This window comes from Peromyscus maniculatus, chromosome 4, assembly GCF_049852395.1.
Source record: "Peromyscus maniculatus bairdii isolate BWxNUB_F1_BW_parent chromosome 4, HU_Pman_BW_mat_3.1, whole genome shotgun sequence".
Lineage (NCBI taxonomy): Eukaryota > Metazoa > Chordata > Mammalia > Rodentia > Cricetidae > Peromyscus > Peromyscus maniculatus.
The window spans coordinates 129,672,462-129,686,590 of NC_134855.1; the positions used below are offsets into that span (position 1 = coordinate 129,672,462).

Sequence of the window (14,129 nt, forward strand, 5' to 3'; positions counted from 1 at the left end):
CAAAAGTCAGGCTGGATTGAGGACTAGCCTTAGCCAGAAAAGATGCCAGTGCCCACCAGTGGCCACTTTACTTTGGGGAAGACCTATGTACCACCCTGCCCGCCACTGTCTTTAGCTACAGAGCACAGTCTCGACCACCATTTCTCATCCAAAGTCACTTTCCACAACTTTGTCTGACCAGCCCAGGTGAGCCAGACCAGAGCCAGGACCAGAAAGCACGCCTGGTGGCCAGCTCCTTTGCTCTGGTGGCCAGCTCCTTTGCTCAGGGAAAGGAGACTGTAGCAAGAACGCCACTGTGAAATGCCCCATCTGTTCGTTTCAGAGTTGGATCCAAACTAACCACTTCCTGCGCCTCACTGGGACTCCGTCACAGTCAGGTTTAAGAATCAGTACGTTTGGATCTTTCTGGAGCACCACTGTCCAAACTCAAGCAGTCGTCACTTCTTGCTCATAAAGTGAGCATTCAGGTTCCTGCACCCATGACCTTGAGGGGGCCCCGTTGTTCTTTCTTTTTTTTTTGGGGGGGGGGTGGTTTCGAGACAGGGTTTCACTGTGTAGCTTTGCGCCTTTCCTGGAACTCACTCTGTAGCCCAGGCTGGCCTTGAACTCACAGAGATCCACCTACTTCTGCCTCCCAAGTGCTGGGATTAAGTTGTTCTTTCTAAGGAGTAAAGAAAGATGTGATAAAGGCCAACTACCAAAGTTCAAAAGATGCCGTTACAACCTTGAAGCACTAGAGGGCACTCTATCCTATTTCTGGGTCAAGGATGCAGCCAGAAACTGAACCACAACCTTCACACACACACACACACACACACACACACACACACACACACACACACACACACACACACACGCACGCACTCAAAGTCAGGGAACGGTTCCTAGAGGACTCTTTGGCTCTCAGCATGTTCAGTCAGCATCCTCCAGAGGGTGCTGTGGTTCCAATAGGGGGGTTCCTTGGTCTGAGACTTTTTTTTTCCTTTGAGGAAGGCCCTGCCCCTTCTAGTCTCAGGGTCACCAATGAAACTGCAAGGGTCGGGCTGAGTGATCTGTAAGTTCTTCTGACATTGGAGACATTTTTTCTCTGCCCAGGTCTCAGGGTACTTTTGTCTTCTGCTCGGGCACGATTTTTGTGGCGTCTGCCACTCCTGCTACGTGGAGTCCTGTGGAAGGCAAGCAAGTGTCCCAGCCTGTGCTTGTCACAGACAAGCCCTGCACTGGCACTCTGGGAGAACAGCAGGAGGTCTCTGCCTCCTGGGTCTCTATTGCCCTGGGCATGTCATTTTTCCTCTCAAGCCTGGCTTTCCTCAGATGCAAAATGGCAACACTCCGACATCAGGGCATCTTGGTCCACAAATCCAGTTTGCAGGGAAAACCTCACCTTGCGCTCCAATGACAGAATGTAACTAGTATTTCGTCCAAGTGTCCTTGGGATCACTTTGAGTCAGTTGAGTTGCCCTTCACCACTGGGTGGCAGCTCAGCTCCTAAGGCTTCCCTAGTGCACAGCACATGGGGAGCATCCTCATCTCCACCAACACCACTGTGCAAACCTTCCCAGCATCGCAAGCGTTGGTGCCCGGGCAAGGCCAATGACCTAGACAGGTGTGTGAGATTTTCTCTTCCTCCCATTAAAGCCATGGGTTCATGTGGTGGCTGTACCAGTGCCTTTCTCAAGATCCCTCTGCCACAGGGAGCAGCCAAGACTCCTGCCATCAAAACTGAAACCCTAACAGAGGGAAGACAGAGGAGAGAAGAGCAGTGTGGGCCCTTCCTGGGCGTGGCCCGTGACATACCCACTCCCATCTCACGGGACGGGGTTAGACATGTGACCACTTAACAGGGCAAGAAGGCCAGGGCAATGCTAAAAATCAGAGGTCCCTTCCTGAAGATAAGGAGGGGAATGTGAGAGTTGATTAGCAGCCTGAGGGTGGGTCTCCACTGCCCCCAAATCCTCCACTTCCAGAATTTGTTTCCTTCCTACCCAGGACCTAAACTTGAGGGCAGGATGGGGCTTAGGGAGGGGATCTGGAAGAAAGGGGGAATAAAGAATGTATCTTTATGGACTAAAGAGATGGCTCAGTGATTAAGATCATTGGCCACTCTTTTAGGGGACCCCGGCCCAATTCCCAGGACCCACATGGCAGGCTCACAGCTGTCTGTTAACTCCAATCCCAGGGAACCAGATGCCCTCTTCTGACTTCGGTAGGCACACGGCATGCTCATGGCGCACAAACATCCATGCAGGCAAAATGCTGATACACGCAAAATAATAAAATAATCTTTAAGAAAAAATGTAGCCCTCCCCTGCTCTGGTGCACCAGAGAAGTTCAATTAATTTTCTTTAAATGTGGCCAACTGTTTCCAGTCTATAATAAAAAAGAAAAATGAATGTAATTAACATTCTGGTGTGTATATGTTTGTGTTACAGGCACATACGTGCATGAATATGTGGAGACCAGAGGTCAACACTGGGTGTCTTCCTCAATTAGTCTCTACCTTGTTAGTTAGTTAGTTAGTTAGTTAGTTAGTTAGTTAGTTTTGATCAGGGTCTCTTGATGAACCCATACCTGTCGAATTTGGCAAAACTAGGTGGCTAGCAAGCTCCAGGGAATCCCCCTGCCTCTGCATCCCTGGCACTGGGATTACAGCCACACTCTGCACTAACCAGCTTTTTGCGTGGGTGCTGGAGGTCAGAACTCAGGTCCTCATGCTTTCGTGGCAAGCACGTATGGCTGAGCCGTCTTCACACCCACCCACCCTCATCAGCCATATTGACCAAATCTTTCCGTGTACACATTTGCTTCAAGTTTTAGGAAGTTAAATACAATTAATATGAATGAGGTCTCGGGTCTTCTTTCCCAACCCCTCCCTCACCTCTGCCCCAGAGGTGCCCCCATACTGAGTTAAGTGTGCATACACCCTTATATGTCTCATTCTTCAGATACCCCATGCATAGGCAATGCATGGTTCTGCTGTGGAACTTGATACAGATGATAACGTCTACATGACTCATCACACAACTTGCTCTTTCTTCTCAGAGTTGGCTTTGAGCTGCATCCACAATGATAACTGATTCTGCCTCCACCGTTTATCATGGTCATGCTGTGTGTGTGATGTAATGCTGTGGCATATGACTACACCACCACGTATTTATCTGTTCTTCCCAAAGTGGGTTCTCTTTTGTGACTGTGGACTATTAAGCCACGCTGTGGTAAACATCTCTGTCAGGGCCTCTTGGCACAGATACCCAAGAGTTTCTTGGCTTTGTGGTTTCCTGAGTGAGTCGGTGATGGGTCGTGACAGATTACCTGGTATATTCCTGAGCCTTACCCTAGACCTCCTGTAATGATTTGGATCTGAAATGGCTCGCCCAGCTTGGGGTTCTGAATGCTGCTCTGTAGCTGGAGAAGCTATTTTGAGAGGCTGGAACTGTTAGGAGCTGGGGGCTGCCTGGTAGAAGTCTGTCACTAAAGGCAGCCTTTGGAAAAATTTCCCGGTCCAACCTCCTCTCTCACTCTGTGCGTCCTGACCCGCTGTGATGTGAACAGCCTCCGCCAAATACTCACACAGCCATGACCTGCTCCTCTCCACCATGATTTCTCTGCCATCACGGGTGGAACTGCTTTAAAACTCTGGGCTCAGATAAACCTCTTTTCCCTTACAGTTGTCCCTGGAGCTATTAGGGATGGAGGAACAGCTCCCTAAATCGCCCTTGGGGCCTGAGAAGTTCCCTTAATCTCAACTCTGATAAAACTGGCCCCTTGGCTTCAACACAGAAAAGCATTTCAGGACAATCTAGCATGAGGTAGAGTTGAGTTTGTTACAGATAGAAAGGGGCTCAGGGAAAGACTATGGCACACCCAAGGGCACCGTGAGGTGGGGTGCGTCTAGAAGAGTCACACTCGGGTGTCCTAATGGTGACAATAACTTGGGGAGCTTTTTCCTCTCTCTCTCTCTCTCTCTCTCTCTCTCTCTCTCTCTCTCTCTCTCTCTCTCTCTCTCTGTGTGTGTGTGTGTGTGTGTGTGTGTGTGTGTGTGTGTGATGCCCATCCATTCAGAGGGCAGAAGAGGGCATCAAGTATCTCCCTCTGTTAACTTCCATTTTGACTTTTCAAGACAGGGCCTCTCACTGAGCCTAAGCTCACCATTAGCTAGGCTGGCTGGCCGTCAGGCTCCTGGGATCCACCTGTCTCCACCCCTCAATGCTGGAGTCACTTGGCTAGTCCTGGATTTTATGTGGGTGTTGGGGATCTGAATTCGGGGTCCCTTGCTTTGAGACTGCCACCAAGCACTGGCTAGTGCTCCTGTCCATGAAGCCACCTCCCTAGTCCCTGCTAACTGGGTTCCTATGGTACCTGACCCTCCCCTATATCTAGTCCCTGTCTGATCATTGAGACTCTGGGGTGTCTCTGGGGTGTCAGGTTTCCAGCTGGAAGGAGAGAAGGCCTCGGGTAGATGCTGGTGATTATATTGAGATTGATGCGCCTCTGCTGGTGAGTCTGTGGCCGGACTGCAGAGTGAGGGGCTCCTTTCCCTTCTCAGGTCCTTATAGGTTTTTTTCCTACCCTGACTCAACATCAACACGGAAGTAGCCAGTCACACGGCCATTCTGGAATGGGGGGTCAGAGGCTGAACTGCTGGATGTGAGAAGGCACGTCTTCGAATTTACTGGATGCTTGTCTCCAGGAGTTACATTAGCAGAAGGAGACGTCTCCTTCCATTCCTGTCTGTCTTTGGTGTCATCCAGGTTGGGCAGGTTTTGCTGAATGAGTGGGAGAACCTGGCTCCGCCTGGGTCTGGTCTGGTGGTGTGGCTCTCTCCAGTCCAGGGCCCTCTTGTGGCTGCACACTTACTTCCTCTTGGCTGCCAGCTGCCTGCAGCTTTGGAGAGCCCAAGCCTTTACTCTTCTGTCCCACTTACGCGTGTTTTTTTTTTTTTCCTGGAGCAAGCTCACCGAGGGCACTGGCACTCTTGCCCAGTACCGAGGGTACACAGTGTCACGGGGTACATATCTGCCACAGTGTGACTCTGTGAGGGCCACCCACATCAGTCAGCTCCTTGGGTGTAAGAAACAGAAATTGGGCGATGAGGCGGAAGGCTCTCAGGATTCTGGGTTGGGAGATAGGAGAAAGTGACAGAAACCTACCAAGTCTAGCAGAGACCATGGACGTTCCCACTGGTCCCTTACTGTGTACCAGGCGTGAGCTATATCATCCAGGCTTTGTGAGGACTGCCCTCTGCTGCCAGGAGCAGGGGTGGCTCCTGGTTTCCACTCTGGGGAGGCCCTGGCACCTCAGTGGGGAAGATACACACTGATGGGAACAGAAGGGCTGGGAGCTGGAGAGCCAAGAATGCCCTCTTCTGAGGACCCGTGGGCTCAGGTCAGCCAGGGTGGTAACCAGCTCATTCAATGTCCCAGCTTGATGATGTGTAAAACAGAGCAATTTAATGCTCTCCGTGTCCTTCCTTAGTGACTCCTGCTCAAATTCCGACTCTTCCCACCACCTAACCCCAGTGGTCTCCACTGTTACCTCTCTTCTGGGCACCGGCCTCTGCAAGACATAACCAGACCCTCTGGCCTGGCTCCTGCGTGAGTCCCCTCACCGCAGTGCTTGCCATGAAGTCTGGTGGGCTTCCTGCTGCCGCCCTCTGCCCCACTCTTCCGGGCTCCTCTGCTCAGAGAGGAACAAGGAAGGACCGGCAGCAGGGCGGGGCTTAAGAGGAGCATCTCACCTGGGTCACAGAGGCCTCCTGTGAGCCTTGTCGTGGAGCATCCGACTCTGCTCCACAGAATGGTTCACCTTCCCCTCAGCTTGGCAGCCTCGTTCCCACTTCCCCGCTTGGGCTGCCCGAACCCGATGGTGGGTAGCCTTTGTGATGGTGACAGCGGGGACTGGAGTTCAGAAACTGAGAAAGAAGGTGGTGTCACACACACACACACACACACACACACACACACACACACGAGAGAGAGAGAGAGAGAGAGAGAGAGAGAGAGAGAGAGAGAGAGAGAGAGAGAGAGAGAGATACCGCTTTAGTAAAGCGTAAATGTGCCTGTAATAGAGAAGCCCAGGTAAAAGTGTCTGAACAAAAGTAGACATTGATTTCTGTCACATCAGCAGTCTACAGACGCCTAGTTCTATGTCCCATTGGCCGGATTTTGATCGCATGATATCTAGTAGTCGAGGATGCTTGGAAATGTGGTCTTCCATTGTATCCAGCTAATAGCCCAATGCGTCCATCTAAGCAGCTCACGTGTGTGATTTGCCTCTCTTTCTCCCCCCTGGTCTGGCTGCAGCAGGCACTGGTCTGGGGGGCAATTGCACGGGCTGTGTCATATGTTCGGAGGAGAACGGCTGTTCCACCTGCCAGCAGAGGCTCTTCCTGTTCATCCGCCGGGAAGGTATCCGTCAGTACGGCAAGTGTGTGCACGACTGTCCCCTCGGCTTCTTCGGAATCCGTGGCCAGGAGGCCAACAGGTGCAAGAGTACGTGTCTCCTCCCGTGCCGTAGGCAGGCTTGGGTAGGGCGACCCCGTATTCTACCCTCTCCCCAAACATACCCTGGGAGGAAGCAGAAGCATGCCAAGCCGGAGCTTGCTGGTTTTAGCCAGCCCTAGGCCAGGTAGACTCCTCCCTGATTCCATCAGCTCTAAGAGGACACCAGCAGCTCTCGGCACCAGCAGGGCAGGGAACCTCCTCTTCTGCCTCGGTTCTGCATGGCCTTCGGCAGGCTTCTCGCCTCCTCTGGGTCTTGCTCTAGTAGGAAAAGTGGTCCTGACCTTTCCTCCATCTTCACTGTGACCTAGGACAAATCATTACTAATCTCTGAGTGGTGTGGGTAAAGGGTGAGGGAGCTTCACTCCCAGCCCAAACTGGCCATGTGACGTCTAGCACATTGTTTCCTGTGCTCAACTTCAATTAAGATAAGAAAAGGAAGGCCCCCTCCTGTGCGGCCCAGCTCAACAATGTGCAAGTCTGAGCTGCTGGCAGCACACTGTATCCAGACCCCAGTGACCTGCACAGAGGCCTTCCCGCCTCAGGCACACCCATGACTCGTGGTGTCCTGGCTCTGTTGCAGAATGTGGGGCCACCTGCGACAGCTGTTTCAGCCAGGACTTCTGCATCCGGTGCAAAAGGCGTTTCCATCTCTACAAAGGGAAGTGCCTGCCCACCTGTCCACCAGGCACCTTGACTCACCAGAGTACCCGCGAGTGTCAGGGTGAGTGAGGCCCTAGCCACCTGCCCTGGCCTTGGGGGAGACGTCAGGAGACCTGGAAACAGTCAGTGAAATGTTCTGGGGTGATGGGCAGCCCAGCCCCCTGTTGGCACACAGAGCATCTTCGGGGCTCTAATGTCACTGTCACCATCAAGATCATGGATACTGTGCCACCAACTCTGGCATTACTATTGTCACCAAGAGTGTTCTCACCAGCAGGGCAAAAAGAAACAGTGTTACCATGGCTTCTCAGAAAGTCACTTCATCTGTGTCCTGGGGCTTCTCTGAAGATTATTAGAAAGTAGCACAGGGCCAGGGGCGTGGCTCTATGAGGAAAGGGTGGGTCCCCAGCACCCATGTAAAAGCCAGGCACAGTGGGTGCTCTCTGTAACCCCTGTACTGTGAGAGACAGGCGGACCCCTGGGGGTGGCTGAGATCTCTGTCCTCACACTTCAGTGGCAGACAGAAGGGACATGCAATTGGTATATAGCACGTTAGGTGCAGAATCTTTGAGAGGAATTCTGAAGTGGTATAAAGTTCCTGGACGCAGCCCATCAATCACTCCCTACACCTTTCTTCTCTGGTGTGGCCTCCTGGGTATGTCTCTGAGCCTGCATTCCCATCCATGACCAGAAAATAGGAGACACCAATCTGCAAAATGCTGCTGCTGCTCAAGGCTCTCTGTGGCTCTTATTAGCCTCTGGCAGAGCCTTAGGCAATCGAGTTCCCATCTATGACCTTTTTACACATCTTCCTCCTCTTCCAGGCTGGACCTGCCTATTGTAGGTCAGCATCCTGGGGACTTTGTGGGGTTTCCATTCACTGGAAGCACCTTCTACCTCTCCTTCCCACCCCACTGGACACTCAGTACCATGGTGTCCTCCAAGAAGGCTTCCCGGACTCAAGGGTGTGGTCCATTCCTCTGGGCTCCCACAGCTTCTGGCCCTCCAGAACTGCACAAAGCACCTCTGCCTGCCTGGTGCAGTATCTCAACATAGTGAGTTCTGGGAGGCAGGCAGGTGCAGCTACCTTTCTGTACCTGCAACTCTGGGTCTCACAGTAGGTGCCCAGTCTTGGACTTGTCAAGTGAATCCATAGGGCAGTGGCAGCATGGCCACCTCGGGTCCGGAGACCTGTTCCCACCCTGCTCTGTACACCTGTTCCTGCTCCAGGCCTCAGCGCCTAAGACTGCAAGATGGGACATTCACTGTCCCCAGAGCTGGCTGCTGCCTCCTGCTCAGAAATGAATGGGAAGTATCTGAAATTCCCTCTTCTGAGAAGTTTCTGCCCATGACCTCCTTGTCCCTCCCTACATCACTGGGTGGCTTTGACCTTCTCCAGCTGATCGAGTTCAAAGTTAGAGCCCTGATCCTGAGAACCTTTTAGCAGCCAGCTACCTCTACGTCTGTCCCCAATTCCTGCACCTTTCTGAATTCCAGCCACTTGGCCCATCAAATCCTGCTGACCAAGGAGGCGTAGTTCAGCTTTGTTACCTCTTCTGTGAAGCCTTCTGCTTCACTGGCAGGAGTCTGCCCTGGCTTCTAGCGCAGTCTTCATGGAGCTCTTGGCAGGCTCCTGCAAATAAAGTCTCTGTGTGTATTCTCTGCTACCAGCGATAGACTGCGTCCCTAGTAGGTGGAGAGCCTCAGACTGCTGGTCCTTAGATCCAAGAGGCACACAGTACCAACTGACTCACCTGTCTGTCTCCCTCTTCACCCACAGAAGAATGTGAGCCAAGCCCATGGGGCAGCTGGAGTCCCTGCATACGCAATGGAAAGACTTGTGGCTCAGGCTGGGGCCTAGAGACCCGGGTGCGGGAAGCTGGCCCGGCTAAGCAGGAGGAGACAGCAAGCTGCCGAGTGTTATCTGAGTCCAGGAAATGTCCTATAAAGAGGCTCTGCCCGGGAGGTGAGTCCTAGGCCTGCAGGGCTGCACTGGGAACAATCCACAGGTGAGCTCTGAGTCTCCAGGGGCAAAGACCCACACAGATGGCATCTGAAGGTCACCTGAAAGGTCTCTGATTGCCAGCCCTTCCTGTAAGCTAAGCATCACCTATGGGGTACTTACAGAGAAGGGTCCCAGATACAGTCGGAAGACTGATTGGCATATCCAGACCCCCATTTCCAAAATTCCAATAAGGATTTTGGAAAAGTCTGGTGTTTCTAGTACCATCATGTGAGAAGGGGCTTCCCTTGAGTTTTGGGTGTCTAGTGGAGCTCCTGAGAAAGCCTGGATGTGGGGCCTGTGGGTGCAGTGCAGTGTAGCACCCACACTGTAATACAAAAGAGAAGTGTGATGCCAAGAAGGAGATGCTTGGCCCAGCGTACAGGGATCAGTTGGAGACAGGTCCCAGGAATGCAGAGAGCCAAGGTTGCCGTAGAGATTTGAGTGCAATACTCTAAAACCCTAGGCACGCACGTGCAAAGAGATCTCAGCTCTGAGGAATCGATGCTGTCAACTATGCATCAATAGAATTGGGGGGGGGTATGCCTATACCACCCCACTACATACCACAGGAGCCCCTTCACTGGGGAAGGTAAGACCACAGATTCCAATGGAGACCACTGAGAACCCCCAAAAGAGAGAGTTGTGAAGTATGAGAGGCATCAGCACCAAAAAAAAATCAATGTTAAGACCAAGAGCCTGGCGTATTAAATTCTCTACAGTCACTGGCTCATTTGATCTGCGTAACGATTATGATGTAGGTATAGTTATTATCCCGTCTTGGGAGATTGAGGCCCACAGAGCTTGAGTCACTTGCCCCCGAGTCACATAGCCAGAGTGGGTGGACCCTAGAGGTCAGATGTTAATCAGTAGCAAAGAAGAATAGTCGTAGTCAACAGTGAAAGACCTGGAGCCCAGGACACAGGACACACCGTTGGGACATCGCAGAGGCAGAATTTGAATTCAGGGACTCTCCCACCACCATCATGACCCACACAATCACAATGAGCAATTGGGACAGTGAGTAGGATCTAGATGAGACTAGACACCCAAAACTCAAGGGAAGCCCCTTCTCCCATGATGGTACCAGGGGCTGAGCTGCAGGCACTGTGGTGATCGCTCTGAGTGGCATATGCTTATTGTCTGAGTTCCCAGAAGGCTGCAGAGCCTCCTCGTATGGGCCTCAGCCCAGGCACCTTGTCCACTCAGAGGTCTTCAGAGCTCCCCTTCCAGAGTTGTCACTGGTCACATGATGTCACCACCGTGACACCTCTAGGGGACAGCACTGCTCCGTCTGCAGTTGTGGGTGGTGTGTCTGTGGTCTCTGGAGGCCAAGGCTGCCAATGATGCTGGACCAGGCCCCAGATGTTGACGGGATGAGTAGGCGCATGGGTGGAGGGAAGATGGGTGGGTGGGTGGGTGGCTGAGTTGATAGTTGTATGGGTGGATGGGCAGATGGGTGGGTAAGCAGAGAGTTAGTGGGTGGGTAGATGGGTAGGTGCGTGGGTTGAAAGACAGGGGAATGAGAGGGTCAGTGGATGGGTAAGCGGGTAGTGAGTGCGTGGATACATGAGTGGAAGGGTACACAGGTATACAGGGAGGTTGCTTGGGTCAGCAGGAGGGTGTGTGGGTGGGAGGGTGCATGAGTGAGTGAGAGTGGGTGTGTGGAAGGTGTGCAGATGCAGCTAGCAGGCTAGCGCAGAGGGAAGATGGGGACGCTTCTTCCCCATCACTCATCCCTCCCAATCCCAGCCTTCAGAGCTGCTAAGGACCTGTAGTACTCTGATACGTTCCCAGATTCCACCCTCACCTGTGGCCTGCAGTGTCTCCAAGGCTTTAGATTTGGTGGGACGCCCCAAACGTGGGCAGCCTAGTCTGTGGGGTGACACTGAGTCTGCCCTGCAAGGGGAGATGTTGAGGCCCTGACTCTTTGCGAGAGCACAGCTAACCCTGGAGAAATAGTTCTTGCCCTGTCTGTGACAGGGTTCGGAGGTCTCTCCCTGTCTGCTATGTGCCCTTGGAAAGCAGCGCGCTGAATGATGTCATCAGTCCTGAGAGCACACAGCCCCCCAGGGACCCCCTTGAGATGAAGAGCATAAGAAAATGGCTTGGGTGAGGAGATACTTTATAAACTGGAAACGTAGGGTTGGCCTGGCTCCCAGACACACCTCAGTCTGTCTTCTTGCCGGCAGGGGAGTGCCCCCCCCCCTCGGGAAGGATGCCCCAGGGAGCTGGCAGATCCCTGCAAAGGCGTGCCAGCCAAGTGGAACACCACAGGAAAGCGCAGACAGGGCTAATGACAAGTGAGCAAAGAGGGGCTGCCGGGGCTGGAGAGATGGCTCAGAGGTTAAGAGCACTGACTGCTCTTCCAGAGGTTCCGAGTTCAATTCCTAGCAACCACATGGTGGCTCACAACCATCTGTAATGAGATCTGGCGCCCTCTTCTGGCCTGCAGGGATACACATAGGCAGAACACATAATAAATAAATAAATAAATCTTAAAAAAAATAAATAAATAAAAAGAGGGGCTGCTGAAGGAAGCCAGCAGAGGACCCTGCCAGGGGACATTCAGCTCTCCTAAAGACAGCATGCTGGGACTCTGTCCACACCCTCGGCTGTCTGGCCACTGGTCACCCAAGCAGCCTCAGCCCAGATGAGCTCCTCTGAAGGGAAATCAGAACTGGCCCCAGGTGCTCCAGGCCACTGAGCAAGTTCATTCTGACCAGCCCTTGATCACCGTATCTGAGAAAAGGGACTAATCTGGTGTTCACGTTTGACACAGGCCGTATTCCTCCGGGGTTGGTAAGATATGCTTGGGTCTAGCTGAGACCTGAGTCACATTTATAGCATCTGTACTGTGGGAGCAGCTGAGATCAGCCTCTTTCCCTCCCTGTCAAATGGGCCAGAAATGGTAGCTTTGCGTGCATGCATTTACTCTCCATACTCTCTGGGTCATCCAGCCCGCAGCTATATCTCAGGGTCTTGGGCTGCAGGGCCGCTGGTGAAGGCAGAGCCTGGCTGGAAGTAGCCAGAGAGTTGACAGGGCCTTGTGCAGAGAAACTGAGTCTCCAGCAGGAAGTCTTATTAACATATGTGGAGAGGCATGGGGTCCTTCAGCCCTTACAGGCCTTTGCCCAGCTCCACCTCCACTCCAGGCACTCCCTCCTCAGGTCAGTGTCCTCCAGACCCCCTAGGAATCACCTGCGGCCCTGCACTAAAACAGGGTGACTTTGAGTCCAGCGCTCCAAGCCTGCCGGGAATACTTGGGGTTCCCTGATCTCTCAGGACCTCCCTGGACCTGTGTTCTCTTACAGAGAGAAATCCCAGGCAGAAGAGCCGGAAGGATCGACGCCAGCGCAAGGACAGGAAGTCGGAGCGCAGGCCGCAGCAGCCTGGCTCACAATGACGGGCTCCAGCTCCATCATCTGGCCTCTGCCCTTCCCTTCTTCCCCTGCTCCGCTCTTTCCCACATCCTGCCTCTTTCTGCCTTACCTTCCTGTCTGTCTGCGGCACTTCATCCGTCTCCCTTTTCTTCTCCCCCCTCCCTCCCCTCTTTACTTTCTGCTTTCTTCTTTGGACCTTTCCTTCTCTCCAGGCACCCTTTGTTTTTCATTTCCTCCTGCTCTACTTTCCGATCTTCACTGTCCACCCCCACCCCATACACGGACACACGTAAGAAACTGTGCCTATGTTCTCCATGTGGCTCTCGACACCTCAACTCCAACGTATTTCTTCCAGATCTTTCTGTGACTCTACCCTGACCCTCATCTTTGCAGAGTTACAATTTAGGAGGAATAGGGATGGGTGCAACTTGACTGCTCCTGGGAGCCCAGCTTCGAGCCAGAGAGACCCTGCAACCTGAGTGGTGAGCCCTTCGCCAGGACCAGTCCCTCAGGGCCATTTCTGCAGCACCCAGCCATGGCCTCTGCAGTGAGGCTACCGGGGATGGGTTCCGAGATCTCCCTTGCACCCCTTGTCCAGGATGGTGGTGTAGGAATCACTGGGGGCCCTTCGGCTACACAGTGGCCTCAGACCCACCGTCACATCCTTCTGGAAATGCCTGCAACACACCCTCAGTGCCCCCTCCAATCTCCCTCCCAGAGTGCCCGTGACCTTTCCCCCAGCTGACCACCCTCCCAAGGCCTTGGGGGACCCATGCACAGAATCAGGTGGGACATTTATTCCTGAGGGAATAAGTCTCTCATCTCAAAGGCTATTGAAGTTACATGGAGTTTAGAGCTGGTCCCACCCACTCTGTTCTCTACCCTCTTCCTGCCTGCCCCTCATACCCATAGAGAAACCGACAGCTAAGGAAGCGATGGGCTGACACCCCCAGCCTTCGCTCAGCACATCATGTCTGTGAAGAAGCCTGAGGGCGTTTGGGGAAGCAGTGGGGAAAATTGCCGGGTCAGCAGTTGGGATGGCTTCCCACTTACCCACCTCCTGTGTGGACATCCTGAGGATCGTCTACTGGGATTCCTCCAACTCCAGGCAGGAAGGACACTGGGAAAGCCTTCAAGTAGATCACACTGATTGGCAGGTCTGTCCTTCCCCCTGCCATTGGCCCAGGAGCCGTCATTGTTGCTGGGGAGGAGTTTGGACAGTAGAGCTCAGGGACAGCTGGAGAAGGATGCGGTACAGGCAAGAGAGACGCGACGCTCCGTGTGATGTCATGTCACCACCACCACCACCACCACCACCCCACCACCACCCCCTCACCCACCCCCCCGCAGGCAGTAACCCTCACACCCACCCTACACTTGGCAGGTGAGGGTCCTCAGCACCACTCCTGATCCTGTAGCTGTGTTCCTCCATGGTGTCCCACGGAGAACAGCCGGATCCCCTGCTGGCCAGGCCAAGCCCCCCACTTCTCTGTAGAAGTTCACACCCCTGAAATGCTTTCTTGTTTTGAGACCCCCTGGCTATTTTTTAAAGAAAGAGAAAAAGAAAGAAACTCACCAGAG

General features: G+C 53.2%; 1 protein-coding gene across 1 annotated transcript in view; it reads left to right on the forward strand.

Annotated features, from left to right (window-relative positions):
* Positions 1-13,870, forward strand: part of Rspo4 (R-spondin 4) — a 42,874-nt gene extending 29,004 nt beyond the window's left edge. Inside the window, exons 2-5 of the mRNA XM_006985513.4 lie at positions 6,303-6,491; positions 7,084-7,224; positions 8,944-9,129; positions 12,480-13,870. Of these exons, the coding sequence (XP_006985575.3) occupies positions 6,303-6,491; positions 7,084-7,224; positions 8,944-9,129; positions 12,480-12,571 (608 nt within the window). The 3' untranslated portion in view covers positions 12,572-13,870. The remainder of the gene's footprint in view (positions 1-6,302; positions 6,492-7,083; positions 7,225-8,943; positions 9,130-12,479) is intronic.
* Positions 13,871-14,129: the final 259 nt, after the last annotated feature.